The 15,046-nt window shown below is 38.7% G+C and overlaps 1 protein-coding gene across 1 annotated transcript in view; it reads left to right on the top strand.

The window, feature by feature from the left end:
- The first annotated feature begins 2,832 nt into the window (after positions 1–2,832).
- SMARCA5 (SWI/SNF related, matrix associated, actin dependent regulator of chromatin, subfamily a, member 5) overlaps positions 2,833–15,046 on the top strand; it is a 38,996-nt gene continuing 26,782 nt past the window's right edge. Inside the window, exons 1-4 of the mRNA XM_010854724.1 lie at positions 2,833–3,488; positions 7,005–7,079; positions 12,023–12,189; positions 14,167–14,267. Coding sequence (XP_010853026.1) covers positions 3,312–3,488; positions 7,005–7,079; positions 12,023–12,189; positions 14,167–14,267 — 520 coding nt within the window. The 5' untranslated portion in view covers positions 2,833–3,311. The remainder of the gene's footprint in view (positions 3,489–7,004; positions 7,080–12,022; positions 12,190–14,166; positions 14,268–15,046) is intronic.

The raw sequence follows: 15,046 nt of genomic DNA on the forward strand, positions 1-15,046 counted from the left end.
GAACGATGCTAAAGCTGAAACTCCAGTACTTTGGCCACCTCATGTGAAGAGTTGACTCATTGGAAAAGACTCTGATGCTGGGAGGGATTGGGGGCAGGAGGAGAAGGGGATGACAGAGGATGAGATGGCTGGATGGCATCACTGACTCAATGGACGTGAGTCTCAGTGAACTCTGGGAGTTGGTGATGGACAGGGAGGCCTGGTGTGCTGTGATTCATGGGGTTGCAAAGAGTCGGACACGACTGAGCGACTGATCTGATCTGATCTGATCATGATGTTACATTATAGTATTTATTTCTGGGAACATGTTTAAAGAAGTATTTCCTTCTAGTGTTTTCATGACACTATTCCCTTTACCCTCCTCATTAAAAAAACACAGTGGATGATCCTACTCTGACCCTTAGGCTTATGATCCTTCAGTATTAGAATACCTAACACTTGAACCCAGAGCTCAGTATATATCAGGCACTATATTAAACACCCTGCATACTTGATCTCATTTAATTCTTATGACATTATTATGTTATAATTAGGTTAATATAACTATTATGATTATTGTTATAATTCTTATAACATTATTATAAGAATGTCATCCAAATATAAAGTTGGAATAATAAAAAGATGAGGAAAAGACTGACTTCAAAGAAATTAAGTAATTTGCCTGAATTCACACAAATATTAAGTTCTTGTACCTACATGAAATTCCAGACTTGGCTGACTCTCAAACCTACTCTAACAACACTAATCTTATATAATGCTATCAATTTCAGAACTAGCTGGAGGTTTTAGCCTGTCAGCATTTGAAGAACAACAGACCTTTGTCATTTGGCCACTAGATGGGCACTACTGTCTGCCACTCAGTTAATGTCCCTATACCTCAGTTTTCAGACATTGTCTTCTCTGTAGTTCCTTGCTTCCTTTCCTCCCCGCTCCTAGACCTTGCTCAAAATGTTTCTCTGTCCCTGTGGTTAGATTACTGGGTTCAAACATTCTGTTTCTTCTTCCTCCTTTCTTCTAAGAATCTTTCCTCCGTAATTACCACCACAGGATTCTCATACAGCTTTCATATGCTCATATGAGAAACTCACTCATAGTATAAATGTCTATGTTAAGAAAGACAGGTGCCATTTTGGAGGTAATTTTATTGATTTTCTTGCTACTTGTTTTTCTTAAATTATTGTCAGCCTTCAAGATCCATCCATTTACATATTCAGTATATTTTTAGGGTTTCTAAACCAAGATCCAAGATATTTACCTGTAGAGTGAAGAAATACTCTGAATATTAAATAAATGTTATATGCTTTCTTCTTAATGTCAATATTAAATATCTGTTCATAAGTATTTGTTCAGTGTCTGTATGTCAGTGTCTGTTACCCTAGACACTAACTTTTTACTTCCACATCATCTTTTTCTGGTAAAAGTGTTTTTTAAATATTAAAAATAAATTTGCTCAATTTAGTAATACACAGATTCACTTTAGAAAAAAAAATTAAAACTAAAAAGAATTAGGAAATACACACCAACAACAACCACTTTCAATACTTCATGATTATCCTTCGAATGTTTTATTCGTTTTTCAACTTAATTTTTTTCAGTTAACACTATATAATAAACACTCTTCTACATTAATGGCTAAGATAAATAATAGTTCACTGTGTGGGTGTACAATAGCTTTAAAATCACACTTTCTATGTTGGACTCACTACTGCTAGCTTTTTGCGGTAACAGGTGAAGACAACAAACATCATTTGGTATTTTTGTGTTCATATATCCTTAGATGGCTCCTTATAGTCTCACAAACAGTATTTCTAATGGGCTGGGGGGCATTTTTCCAGATCTCAATTCAAAAATTATCATTTGATCAGTTAAGTTTGCAGGCTATCGATTCAAAGGAGAGCCCTTCTGTTTGAAATTCAACATAATCAACAGTTTGCTCAAATCTTAACTCTTGAAAAAGTGTGTCTCCTCTATTCAATACATACTGATAGAATACTGGCTATGGGGATACAAAGATGATTAAGAGCCTGTGCAGGGCAGATAACAATTTACAGCAGTACGATTTTCTATTGAGTAGAACACGATGTTCTTGATAATCTGCAGCAGATCCGTGCGCAAGACCCACAGGCTGTGTTGAGGACAGCGGAAGGCGTAACTACTGGTGATTATTCGAAATATTTCTAAAGGAGAAAGAAAAGTACAGCAGTCTGTACATTTTAATATTCAGTGGTTGAGAAAAAGATACAGCCCATGGCCTCTCTTATCTATCGATTACTCATGACTCTAATTTACATGGTGATGGGCAGTTTGCTTATATTTAGCATGTAAATTCAGAGAAAATATCGTTTAACTCTGTACCAAAGAGAAGTAGAAGGAATTTAGAAATGATTCGTATAGCTAACGTGTAGACAAAAAAAAAATTACACTAACGGGCTCTTTTTGCTTAGACAACAAAACATAAGAGACGTCAACTGGGATAACTAAACCATCTTCAACACATTGGCGTCACACCTATAAGCGGCGGCAGTGAAAGTGTTAAGGCCTGCACAGGCCTCTATACTGCAGTAGGCGGCGCAAAACCTGGGCAAGTTTTCTGGGAGTGCCGCGGATCCCTGCCATGCAGAGCAGACGAAGCGCCGGTGGACCGTGAGCCGTTAAGAACCCCTGGAAGACAGCGCTCGCGTCATGCCGGGAAGCCGACGCACAAACCTACGTCTCCAAGCTCTCCCTCGAGGCCCCGCCCATTCCTTACCCAAGAGCTCTCTGGGGCCTCGGAGGAGGCGTGGCCCAGGGCAAGGAGGGGAGAATGCGCATGCGCACTTGGAGCCTAGTCATGTAGCCAACTATCAATCTCGCGAGTGTTGATAGTCGGTGGCGTAGGTAGTAGACCTGAATGCTGGAGAGATAGATGATATCTACCAGAGGAAGAGGAGGCAGCTAAACCAGTTCCCAGTCTCTGTCCCTCTTTTGCTTTCCTTTCTTTTTTCCCCAACCCTCCGCCCTCCTGTGAATCAGCCCGCCTTCCCTGACCTCAGTGACCCGAGTGGCCCCGCCCACTCTCGTCGACGTGATTCCCGCCGTGGGGTAAAGCGCCGGTCGAACCCGGAGCTCCGCGGAAGAGGAGGGCGACCAGAGGGGGAGGTTGCTGGGCCTGGTTTGGGCTTGTCGCCGAGCCGCGGCGCAGGGGGCTTCCGGGTAGTCCTCTCGCTTCTCCATCTGCTCGTTGCGACGCAGCCTCCCAGGCCTAGGCCTCCTCCTCCTCCTCCCTGCCGGGCCCGGCCTCTGGCAGCAGCGGGTGACGCAGACGGAACATCATGTCGTCCGCGGCCGACCCTCCGCCACCCCCGCCTCCCGAGAGCGCGCCTTCGAAGCCCGCAGCCTTGGCCGCCGGCAGCGGGAGCAACAGCAGCAACAAAGGCGGCCCCGAGGGCGCCGCCGCCCAGGGGGCTCCCTCCGTGGGCAACGCCGGCCCCACGGACTCGGAGATGGAGGTGAGGGCGGCTCGTGGCGTGGAAAGAGGGCAGGAGGGGGAGGAGGAACTGGTTCCCTCGCCTCTGTACTAGTGATGAGACGCAGAGCCAAACTTCACCCCTTCCCACTCCAACTCGGCCTCAGACCCTTTGGGTCGGAAATGATGCTCTCACCCTTGCGCTTAAGCTATCCAGGCAACCTGAAGTGGATTTCTGGCACTTCACGTTTATATTATTTGTCTCTTTGGCGAACCTTGCCAAATCCTCGAACGCTCTTATTAGACACATGTTCTTGATTACTGAGGCCGAGTGAGGATCTACCTTTTTTTTTTTTTTTTTTTTAAAGCTGGACTCCCATAATTCCCTCGCTCATCTCTGAATCTCGATTTTACTTTCCGCTAAACTTGGGGGGAGGGCGAGGGAAATTTCCCTGTAGGTACGGGGGTAGACAGGCGGGGTGGGGAAGGCATTTAAAAGCAGCGCATCCGAGGAGTTGGGCCTCCTTTTCTTCATCCCGTTCTTTGCGGGGGCGGTATCTGTTCCGCAGAAACAATGGCGAGGGCTGGATGGCCGAGGGCGCAGTGGGGATAAGCGGGGCACACCTGCTCCCTCGGAGGGCGAGGAGGCTCCTCCCAGGCACTGTTCCGTGGGGAAGGGAAGCGACCAAGGCGGCAGCAGCTGTCTTGAACCCCCATTTCATTTCGTGGGAGGAGTGATGGATGGATGGATGGATGAATTAGTGAGTGAGGGGCGGTTAGTTTGCTTACAGACCAGCGCATTTCCTCTTTGGGGGCCTTGGCCTTATTTTGAGAATTGGTACCGTTCTCTATGGCTCCCTACCTTCTGGACTGGGGCTGGCGGGGCAGGGAATGGTAACAGTACAGCGAGGGTGGAGAGATTGGGGAACTGCCAGGCGGGTCTTTTGGGTGTGCTCCAAGGTTTTGCGATGTCTGGGAACAAAGTGTTGCTTGCTCCTTCCAATTTTATTCTTGGCCTTCGATCTGTTTTGAGATATTTTATAGTCTCAGCCCAGAGATTTCTGGAATTTTTCCATCCTTGGATAGATGAAGAAAAGGTAATACTGCTCTAAAAGGGAATGTTGCTGTAGAATTAACACAATAAGGAAATGGTAGGACAGTTTACCATAGAGCATTTGGCTCAGTAGTTTTATTTGGGTGCTGTACTAAGTCATAAGTCAGTTCAGTGGAGTCCTACTCTCTGCAACCAGCGGCCTTATCTAGGGTGAAGTAACGTTATTAGTTTTTGAAAGAACTTTTAGGTAAGGGTGGGTTTTGGTGGAATAGGATCTCTGGTATTCTATAGCTTTCAGCGACTTGAAATTTGTTTTCAGTTCATGTCAGTGTTGCTTGTTTTCTTTTTCTTTAGGTTTTAAATGATTGTTTTGAATTGCCAGGGTTAACTTGGATTCCCGCTTCCTTGTTTAAGGGGGTTTGAAAGTTTGACACTGAAAGCAGTTGTGTTAAATACGCAGTTCTCAGGGCTTCCCAGGTGGCGCTAGTGGTAAAGAACCCGCCTGCCTGTGCAAGAGACAAAAGAGCCTCGGGTTCGATCCCTGCGTTGGGAAGATCCCCTGGAGGGGAGGCATGGCAGCCCACTCCAGTGTTCTTGCTTGAAGAATCCCATGGACAGAAGAGCCTGGCGAGCTACAAAGAGCCTGGCGGGGTGGCAAAGAGTCAGACAAGGCTGAAGCGACTGAGCACGCACTGCACTTCTCTGCAAATTGCTGTCCACTGTTGTCAGCCTCTCAAAAGAGGCTGTCATTCAAATTTTGGAGTAGCAACCAAAGTCTCAGTCTCACTAGAAGTGTTAAGGAAATATCAGAAAGCAGAATAATTTAAAGCCTAAACTAAATATTTTGCCTTTCAGTTGCTGTTTTTAAGGTAAAGTGGAATTAGAGTTTAACTATGAATATTAATGTTGTAACAAGTACTGGATGACTGTCAGTAGTATTTTTGCCAGATGGGGAAATTGAGTCTTCCCTTGTAAGTAGAATCTGTGATAGAACCCGCATCTGGCTCTGAAGCTGACCCTTCCCCGAATATCTTGCCCTGTCATATTTTTGCCAAAAATGTGTTGTTTAACGATTTCATTTATTCAAAAATGGCTTCATTATTTTTCCCCTTCTCAGGATAGTAACATCAGTGATTTTATCTTTTACCAGTTTTCTTAATGACTAGTTTTTGTTTTTTTCCTTCACATTATAGTGTTTTTTTTTTTTTCTTTTTAAGCTGTGTTTTTCCAAGATCATTTATTTTCTGACAAAGCCCACTTTCCTAGGAAAATTTGTTAGCTTTCCTATGTATTATTATTATTTTTTTTTGCTTGGTATTGGTAGTCATGGGAGCAGTCACATTTTTTAATTAATATGATCTTTTTGGCAACCTGAATGGGGCCTGTCTTGGTTCATTCTCATTTCGCATACCTACCTGGACTGATAGGTAGGTACACTATATACCAATAGCCATATGACCTCAAGGGTCCTAAATCCAAATCTTTTGCCTGTTTTAGTTAAGACTGTGAAAGAAGTAATGACTGCTGTTGGAAAGCACATCTTGTTTTTTTAGGATACATTCGACTTTTCATGGTATCCCAGTACCATTTTGTGAATTATTCTAGGTAGGTGGCTTTGTCACTTTCACTCTGGAGACCAGAGATTGTGATGAGCTTAAGGTTACACAAGTTCGTAAAGGTCTTAGCACTGAAGTTAGACTTGAATTTGGGTCATTTGATCTCTTATAGGACGGCGGAGCCTGGTGGGCTGCCGTCTATGGGGTCGCACAGAGTCGGACACGACTGAAGCGACTTAGCAGCAGCAGTAGTGCTGTACCAGGCCCGTCCCCTCAGCTTTTTAATCATAGGTAACTTGGTTACAGCGTGTAGCACCGCAGATCACTACATCATTAATGAAAATTGTACTTTTTACCAGCTGATGAGCGAACTTTACAGTGAGGTTGGGGGTGTTTTTTTGGATTTTGTGACTTTCTGAATGTCAGGGTGAATAAATTTGCCAAAAAAGCACATTTATTGTCAATTAAGGAATCAAACTGTGGTTAAAGTATTCACTTCAGGGTGCATGATGAATTTTTTAAATGTTTTAGAAGATGGAAATCAGGATGACTGTGTGACTTCCCAGGTATACATTTGGGTAGTACTACAGTAGATACTGCAGTTTAATTAAAAGGGAACATTTCCTTCACAATTTATATTGTTCAATTTGGCTTTATAATTTTTGATTAGAAAACAAAACAGATTTGCTTTAAGTATTTTTTGTTCTAGGATGTTGGAGATGATAATCTTGTGTTTTAATCTTGGCAGTGGCCATGCGGTTTACATATTTGGGTTAAGTGAATTGTTATTACTGTCATATTTTGCATCAAGGTTTCCTATCAGATTTAGGTATCTAGGAAGTTCAGGACAGGAGTGTATTACTTTGAATGTGTTTTGGGCTGAAATCAGTGTAATAATGGTATGTTGAGTATTCTTGAAGAACAAACCATGGTTTTTCCCTCTTACCAGGAAGTATTTGACAATGCATCTCCTGGAAAGCAAAAAGAAATCCAAGAACCAGATCCCACCTATGAAGAAAAAATGGTATGTTCTAGGTATATGAATAGAATCATAATAGTTTTTTATTAGGTGATTAAATTTACTAAAGTTGAGGCACAGATACCTAATTTAAATATGTGTAACATGGAGTATTGTAACTTTTTTTTATCTTACTCGACTTACTTGATTAAAACAAATACAGATGTATTTCATGAATTCACATAGTATGTAAATATATGGATTATATTAATACTCCTTTTTAGATTTAGCATTGGGAGTGAGATGAGTTAAAAGACCAGAGAAGTAACCATTCAAGATGTGTTTATTCTGCATCTGTCTAGCATTGTACTCTACTGGTTATAAAGCAAGTAATACATGTATAATTTATAACATATACAATATATAATGAACTTCCCATGTGGTTCAGTGGGTAAAGAATCTACCTGCAATGCAGGAGACACAGATTCGATCACTGGTTAGGGAACATCCCCTGGAGGAGAGCATGGCAACCCACTCCAGTGATCTTGCCTGGAAAATTTCATGGACAGAGGAGCCAACAGTCCATAGGATTGCAGTCTGACATGCCTGAAGCAACGGAGCACGTGCTCATGCACATATGCATACAATATATAATACAAAAATATATAGTATATATAGTAATGATATTTCTTGCCTACAGCTTTTTTATTATATGGATGAGAGCTTTACAAAAGATAATATGAATATTATACTTGTAAAAGATCCAGCTCACATTTCACATCCTCTTGGGAATCTTTATCTTAACATGAGTTAACCAGTACCTACAAAGAGCTTTGAATTTAAGTTTAGATTAAATAATAATGACTAACAGTGAATAAATAGTATGTACTGGGCCCTGTTGTATATGCTTTATGTAGATTAAACTTAATTTTTTTAAATCTTAGTTAACATGTATAAGAATATCATCATTACACAATAAGTATCCTCCTGAAGAGTGGAAACGGTGTCTTAGTCTTTCTGTCTTCAGCATCCAGAATAGTATCTGGCACATAGAATACTGATTTTAACAAGTATTACTTCCCCTTGTTCTTTGACTTTCTCATCAATATCAGCAAATATTTTTGAAATTTCTAAAAATGGCTTCAAAGTCCTAAAAGTTGCATATATGTATCTGTATACACATACATAGCGTGCATAATGCATATGGTAATATGTAAAGTATAAATGATGTATTACTGTATATGATTTCTGTTCCATTTTGTATGTATGCATTTTGTGTATATGTGTAACTGTCCTGTCACCTTTCTTTGCTGTCAGTCTTATTTGAAGAAAAGATGGTTTTCCATTTTTACTTTTCCCAGTCATTCCTCTAAACCCGCACAGCTTAGATTCTGTCATTAACACTATATTAGTGATTCTCTACTTGATCTTAGCCAAAAGACTGAGAAGTGATGTACTAGTAATTTTAATGGCCAATTCTTTGGCCTAGTTTTAGTTCATTCTCCTTATTCATACTTGTATTTGACACCATTGGCCACTCCACAAATTTTTTTCTTGCCTTGAGAAACCTTTTTTCTTTGATGATACCTTATTTACTTGATTATTCATTTGTCCTTCATTGCATTTTGAACATTTGTTCTTGGAAAGTTTTAGCCTTGTCACTGGTTTTCATCTGCCACTTTTAAATGAGTACTTCTGAATATTTATCTCTAGCTCAGATGCCTCCAATCATTGTATTTTCATTTGCTTGTTGAACGTTTAAATCCCTTTGGTAGGTCTTATTTAGGAATATCCGAAGTTGAATTCATTATCTCTTTCCCACACAGTTACTTAGTGTTCTCTCAATGAATGAAAGTTTTTCTTAATAAATACCCAAGCTGTTTATAACAGCGTGTCATAATTTTAATAGTCTAGGCAGATTTAACTTCATAAATATTTCTTTTATCTTTTCCCCATCACCCTGGTTCATTATTCTTCTGTTGCATGAATTATTTCATTGGCATCTTCATTTGGCTCGTTTCTCATGATCTAGCTTCTTCCAGATCTGTGTTTTTGTGAAGTCTGTGACACTGATCTGATTATATAATGGAGGTTTTCAGTGGTTCTTTGCAATGCTTCTCATCTCCACAGCTCCCTTTATTGCAATTTTTTTCTCAACTTCCTACAAATTTTTCAGTCTCCTACTTTAATTTCCTTTTTCAAAACCATGACCTTGACGAGCAGTTTTCTTCTGAGCAGACTCCTTATCATCTAGCAGATGATATTCATAGATAAGTCTTGATAGTCACTTTTCATTCTTGAACCCAAGATGCCAAGTACTGCTTGAGAAAACTAAAGTAATTACACTGATTGGTACTGGAATAAATTTATGGTTTTCACTTTCTTTGGCTTTCACTGTTATTTCTAACAATCCTACTTAGCCATTCTAAGACTTTGCCGCTCTGATTAAGTTTCTACTTTTCTGTCACTTTCTCACTTTCAGTCTTCCTCCATAAAGAATTGCAGGCCCATCATCAATTTATTTCCAAACATGTATGGCTTCTACTATCCTGGTCATTTTCTTAGAGAAAAATGCTTTTTCCAAGGCTATTGATTTTAACCTTTGCTTTAATTTTACGATACATTTTTTTGGGGGGGGTTCTTGATCTTATTGTTTCTGCTCTTTAGAAAGTAGTTTTTCTCCTTATACCTCTTATTTTAATTGAAGTATAGTTGATTTATAATGTGTCTATCTCTGCTATACAGAAGAGTGATTCAGTTTAACATATATATACAGTCTTTTAGATATTCTTTTCTGTTATGGTTTATTTGAGGGAAGTTGGATACAGTTCCCTGTGTTACACAGTAGGACCTTTGATGTTTATCCACTCTAAATGTAATACGTGCAACTATCAACTCCAAATTCTCAGTGCATCCCTCTCCTCCCCTCCTCTGCCTTGGCAACCACAAGTCAGATCTCTGTCTGTTTTGTAGATAGGTTCATTTTCTTTACACCTTTCGTCATTTTTATCTTAACCTTTTCATTTTTCAAGCAATGAGGTCTTTGCCTGTTAATCCCCTTAAACCTTTGCTACAGTTCCACTGAAAGCTTACTCTGTAAGCTTTTTTTGTTTTTTTTGCAACAGTTTGTAACTCCACACTACTTGAATCAGTGAGAGAATTTTGGAAATTATGAAATCTTTTGTAGAGATCTGGTGAAGTTTATGCTTTGTTCTTTAAGATAGTAGTCTCAGACTTGACCTTGTAGAAGATAACAAAGATTCTGGATATTTCTGATCTAATGGATCATGAACCACAGTTTGAAAAAGTACCATCTTAAGACATCTAGAACCATTAAAGGATCTTGAGCAGTAGAGAGGTGTGATAAGGTCTAAGAATTGGGAGGACTACTTCCTTCTCTGTGAAACATCATTTCTGTTGCCATTTTCCTAATCATCCTGCTTAAAATTTAAAATCTGGTGCTATTCATACTTCCATGTGTTCTTACTGTGTGTTTTTACTTCTGAGTTTTTGTTTTCTGACAGTCTTCATAATTTACTTGTTATGTTTTATTTTCAATATTGTACTATAATGAAAACTTCATAGAGAAACAAAATACTTTTTCTGGTCTGCACACAAAAGTATTTTTTGAATTGAAAAGACATTTAAGAAGAAAACGTTGATTTGAAAATGTTTTTAAAGAAGAGAATATATATTCAGTGATTTGAGTACTGTAGAGTAACTTTTGGTTTAAAATATCTTACACTCTCACCTATCTGAATTTATTTCCGGAGCTTATTTATCTTGATCCAAACATAATTACAATAATAGAATAGTCTTTTTTAAATAGCATGATCTTCTCATTGCATGTTTTTGGTTTTTCTTTTACTATATATGTATTTGAAAATGAAATTGTGCAAAATACGTATATATGGATCTCAGGTTAGTACTTTAAAACAGAAACTGAAGCTTGTCATTGGTAGGACATTCCTAAGGAGAAACGTATTGACAGCCTGTTGTTAGTGGTATGGATTGGGCTACGTGTGTGGTCCAGTGTGAAGGCACTGTCACCGTGTGCCTTCAGTATCAAATTGGGCTTCGGTTTTACATGTGTGTGATGTTTAAAAATTATGTTTTCATTTAAAAAGCACATTAGACTACCTCTGGTGTTTGCTAGGTAAAATGTTTTATTGTAAAGTTGACATTTTAAACATAGGTAGAGATACTGAGTAACTGGCTTCTCTGTTTATTGAACTCTTGTCTTCTTGTTTCTCCTTATTTAAAATCAAATTATTGATGTGTCTGTAAAAAGTCTGTTGTCTAAAGGCTCTAGATTTCCATTGTTTATTTTTAAAAGAACTTGATTTCAAGGTTTTAAGTTTTTTTGGTCTTCCATTCTTTTTGTGTGATAATAGGAAACACTCAAAGCCGCAGATGTTAGATATAAAAATAAGAAAAGATACTAAGAACTACATAGGATTAATGAATATTTCATGAACTTAATAGAAGTTTTTCAAGCCTGATAGCTTTTTAAAATTTGGCACAACATTTTTCCCTCTTCTGAATAAATACACCTGTATTGCAGTGTCTTTATCTTTTTATTTGATATTTTTTCTTCAGCTACATTCAAGTATCACTGACACACAGTAGTTGTATGTTTTTCATTCGGTGAGTTCTGGCAAATAGCTGAGGCCATGTAAACACCGTACAGTCACAATGTAGAACAGTTCTATCGTCCCCCAAGCGCTTGCTCCTGCTCTCATCCCTTTGACACTTCAGATCTCCTCTCTGAGAAACCACTACTTAGAATTTCACATAGAAAGTCGCTGTTTGGAGTTCGGATCGTATAGCGTGTAGTCTCACGCTTGTTTGCTTTCACATAGTATCCTACTTTTGAATCTCATCTATGTTGTTGCATGTAGCAGTAGTTCCTTTTTATTGCTGAGATTGTTGTGTGGAGACATGTTGAAACTTTGATTTCTGAATTTGTATTGATATTCTGATAAAATGTGTTTTCACATTTCTTCCAGCAAACTGACCGGGCAAATAGATTTGAATATTTATTAAAGCAGACAGAACTGTTTGCACATTTCATTCAGCCTGCTGCTCAGAAGACTCCAACCTCACCTTTGAAGATGAAACCAGGGCGCCCACGAATAAAAAAGGATGAGAAACAGAACTTGCTCTCAGTTGGCGAGTGAGTAATAGTTGATGCTTAACAGTTGAGCCAGACTTATTTTAGATAGTCTTAATTAGAAGCACAGAATCATTTTATTAAAAAAATAGTTAACAGTGCTCTTATTTATTTGGCCCAGTTGGCTTGGCAGGATATAGCCATACATGTATAAAATAAAAATAGGCATAATGCTTTATTTTTATATGGATTGAGTAGGGAATTCAGATGTTACCTTCTCCTTGGAGTGGAAACAAATGCAAAGGTTAAGTGGCCTACTTAACATCATCTAGAAGGAATTAGAATAATCTGACTTTGAACTTAGATCTGACTTGGGGCATTCTCTAGTCTCCTAAACCACTCAGGTGGATTGAGAGTACTGCTGTTATCTGAAGTCTGTGCTTGTTTATAGATCGTATGGTGATTTGTATCATGATAGTCTACTTAAAATTTTTGTTAAATGCTTAGTTTCTTTATATAAAAGGAAATATCAAGTTGTACAATGCCATTGTTAGGTGGTGGTGCAAAATTTGTAAAGTAATTCTTACATGTTGAATTTATAGATGTTTTCTTAGAATTTGTGCTGGTTGGATAACTTAAGATGTTTGGTGGTGGTTTAGTTGCTAAGTTGTGTCCGACTCTTGCGACCCCATGGACTGTAGCCTGCCAGGCTCCTCTCTGTCAATGGGACTTTCCAGGCAAGAATACTGGAGTGGGTTGCCATTTCCTTCTCCAGAGGATCTTCCTGACCTAGGAATCGAACCTGGGTCTCCTGCATTGTAGGCATATTCTTTACCAACTGAGCTATGAGGGAAGCCCTAACAAGATGTTTGGTTAGTAATAACAAATTTAGGGCAATCTCATTGCTTTAAAGTAACCATTAATTAAAGTAACAAAGCATATGCCAACTTTTATCTTTAGTTTAACAACCATAATAATCAGTCATCTTGATAGTATATTATGAAGGAGATTTTATTTAAAAAGGCAAAGTTAAGTTTCTCTCAGTTTATGGAGAGTAACTTGGGGTTGAGGGGTAGATCTTTGAATTAAGTTTTCATAAGATTGGAATGCAGAGAAACACAAGAAGTAAACACATATGACAAGCAATTAGGGACTTCCCAGGTGGTCCAGTGGCTAGGACTCCACACCCCAGATGCAGAGGGCCTGGGGTCCACTCCTGGTCAGGAGACTAGATCCTACATGCCGCAACCGAGAGCTTGCACGCCACAGCCAACAGCCAGATAAATATGAAAAAAAAAAAAAAGCTACTAAAAAAAAAATCCTTGGATTTTTATTGCCTTTGCTTGCATTTCTGAGGCATGTTTCTCTATCTGGGAAGGCTGATTATCTTTCCCACAAAGCATGTAGTCTTAATAGAAATCAAGCAATAATTTAGATTTAGAGATCACAAGAGTGGAATATAATCTACTATTTTCTAATTTAAATCAAAGTATTTGTTGAAAGTATACAGGTATAAGTGGAAACTTGAAAACTGGGGAGTAAGTAGTTTTACTAACCTGAGTCCTTTAGAGATTAAGAAATCTGGCAATATTATAGCTACAAAAAATTAGTTTTTAAGAGACTGTGTCTGACTCTGTTGGGATGTAAAATCTGGGCATGTGTATTTAAAAAGCTTCGAGTAATTCTAGTTAAAGAGTCATTGCCTTAAACCCTAAGTCTCTGTTCTGCAAATTCTGCAGCTTTTGGTGAAAGTTGTAGTTTTTAAAATGTGATTTCTGGGGGAACTATTTTTGGGGTGGGAGCAAAATACTTAACATTAAAATATAAACTATGAGGTTTTTCTTACTGCATATTTCATTGAAATTAGATGATCACGTTTATGTTTATCAGGTTCTGGTTAACCTAAGGTATTACTCTATAGTCTTAATTTACATGCCTTTTAAGATACTGTGAAATATTGGTCAGCCTCTTGACTAGTATATTGAAAGCTGGTAATTAAAGCCAAGACTCAGATCGCTTGATTTTATTTGAAACTTGCAGCTATCGACACCGAAGAACAGAGCAAGAAGAAGATGAAGAATTATTAACAGAAAGCTCCAAAGCAACCAATGTTTGCACTCGGTTTGAAGACTCTCCATCGTGTATGTTATATATATTTAATTACTTCTTTAAAACATCACCTTGTAGCCTTTGGTTAATGTTGGGGTTTTTCTTGGCTATAATTTATAAAGGGAATTTTAAGTAATCTTTGAAATTTATTGATTGTGAAATGAACTTCAGATACTTTTTTGGCTAGAAGTCATAGTATATCATTACGATAGTGATGCTGTATTTCAAAAGGGCATAAATCACCATTGTGCTTGATGTTTCCTGAATGTATATGTAAAAATGGGGATGGAATTTGCCATATATTTGCCCTAGAGAAGAAAGATGTGTAGGAAAAGGTACTTATTAAAGACTTTTTTTTACTCATCTCCTGATTTTGTCTTTAAGTTTATAAATGGTTTTCCAAAAGAAAACATAGTTAACCAGGTTTAAGTTTTACTTATATATAATCTTGGGTTTCCCAAGTGGCATTAGTGGTAAAGAGGCCACTTGCCAGTGCAAGAGACTGACACATAGGTTCGATCCCTGGGTCAGGAGATCCCCTGGAGGAGGGCATGGCAGCCACTCTGGTATTCTTGCTTGGAGGAGAGTCCCATGGACAGAGGAGCGTGGCAGGCTACAGTCCATGAAGTTGCAAAGAGTCGGATACGACTGAAGCGACATAGCATGCATGTATAATCTTGGTTGTCTGGTGGCACAGTTTTCTTTACTGAAGCCCAGTAATTTTTTTTTTCCTGACCTTTCTCTTTCTCACTTGATGACAAGTTTGTGTGATCATAGTGGTTGTGAGCAAAAGAAAAATTTATAGTAGTAT

Source organism: Bison bison, unplaced genomic scaffold, assembly GCF_000754665.1.
Source record: "Bison bison bison isolate TAMUID 2011002044 unplaced genomic scaffold, Bison_UMD1.0 scf7180017864348, whole genome shotgun sequence".
Taxonomy (NCBI): domain Eukaryota; kingdom Metazoa; phylum Chordata; class Mammalia; order Artiodactyla; family Bovidae; genus Bison; species Bison bison.